Source organism: Gracilinanus agilis, chromosome 2 (assembly GCF_016433145.1).
Source record: "Gracilinanus agilis isolate LMUSP501 chromosome 2, AgileGrace, whole genome shotgun sequence".
NCBI lineage: Eukaryota > Metazoa > Chordata > Mammalia > Didelphimorphia > Didelphidae > Gracilinanus > Gracilinanus agilis.
The window spans coordinates 352594335-352595654 of record NC_058131.1 but is presented as its reverse complement, the minus strand read 5'-3'; the positions used below and the strand labels follow the sequence as shown (position 1 = coordinate 352595654).

The window sequence follows — 1320 nt, the reverse complement described above, 5'->3', positions numbered from 1 at the left end:
GCCTAGCCCACCGAGAAGCACCACTCCTCCCCCAGGTCACCCGGCCAGAATGTGCCAAAGCAGGGGCTTGATCTTAGCTCCTTGGCTTTGTGGCTGGCTTACGGTGTACTGCTTCTCACTCGGCATAAAATGAATGCTAAATCAGTTTGTTACAATAGCATGCTTGACCTCAATGGTAGAGCCATGAACTCCAGGTAGAAGTTGCAAAATCTAAGACTTTGTTAAGTCTTTTCAATTGCAAAGTCTAAATTCACTATTACTCTAAACTTTTAAGCAGAGTCTGGATAATCTCATGCTGGCGATCTTTTTCTCAGGTAAGGGGGGCTCCTACTGCTTTCAGGAAGATTTTGGTATTATGGATCAGGGGTGCTCAAACGTATTCCAACACATAAGGTATTAGAGCGGTTTTAGGTGCCCTGCCTTAAGCAGAAGCACCTGGGCCTGCACCACTAGGCTTCCAGCCGTCTCAGGCCGAAGGACAGGCCCACAGCCGACCCCGACTCTAGAACGATAGGATAGGGAGAGAAGAGAAGAGCAGAGAAGGCCGCCCGCCCTTCCAGCGTACGCGGCCTAAGCCTCGGGCGTGCGTCTAAGGTGAGGGACAAAGCCCAGCCCTGGGCCGAGACCGCGCTGCGCAATCTCGGCCAATGAGAAGCCGGGGAGTGGGTGAATGGCAGGGGCTTAGAGCCAGTGAACGGGCGTCTTGTTGCGAGGTGGTCCGGGGCTCCGGTATTATAAAGGGCGCCACGAGTTGGCATTGTCAGGCGGCCGAACAGCACAGGGGCCGGGTGGAGGTGGGTGGGAGGAGCGGGAGCTCTGCGCCGCCGCCTGCCGGGGATCAGAGCGAGGGCCGGCGTTTGTGCCGCGGCGGAGCCCGAGGCCGCTTTCCCCGGACCGGCCCGAGGCCCGTAACGTCACTGGGCGGCGAGGTGAGTCGCGGGCGGGGATCCGGCCTGGCCGCGCTGGGGGGAGGGGGTGCGGGGCGCCATCACCGCCGCGCCCGGCCCTGCGTCTCTCGTAGCTGGGCCTGACTGAGCTCATTGTCCCGCTTGCTCGTTGCAGGCTCTTCCCCGCCGCCGCTGCCGGGGCCACCATGTCTGAAGCGGCCGAGGAGCAGCAGCTGATGGAAACGGCCGCTACCGAGAACGGCCATGAAGCAGCCCCCGATGGGGAGCCGCCGAGCGAGGCCGCGAGCGGGACCGGGACCGGGACTGGGACTGGAACCGGGACTGGGACCGGGTCCGGGAGTGGGTCTGGGGCGGCGGCCCCGGTGACTGCGCCTCCTGCGGCCCCAACCGGGAGCCAGAACGGGGCGGAAGG

The 1320-nt window shown here is 62.5% G+C and overlaps 1 protein-coding gene across 1 annotated transcript in view; it reads left to right on the top strand.

The window, feature by feature from the left end:
* Positions 1 to 824: 824 nt before the first annotated feature.
* HNRNPAB (heterogeneous nuclear ribonucleoprotein A/B) overlaps positions 825 to 1320 on the top strand; it is a 15667-nt gene continuing 15171 nt past the window's right edge. Inside the window, exons 1-2 of the mRNA XM_044659818.1 lie at positions 825 to 929; positions 1063 to 1312. Coding sequence (XP_044515753.1) covers positions 1094 to 1312 — 219 coding nt within the window. The 5' untranslated portion in view covers positions 825 to 929; positions 1063 to 1093. The remainder of the gene's footprint in view (positions 930 to 1062; positions 1313 to 1320) is intronic.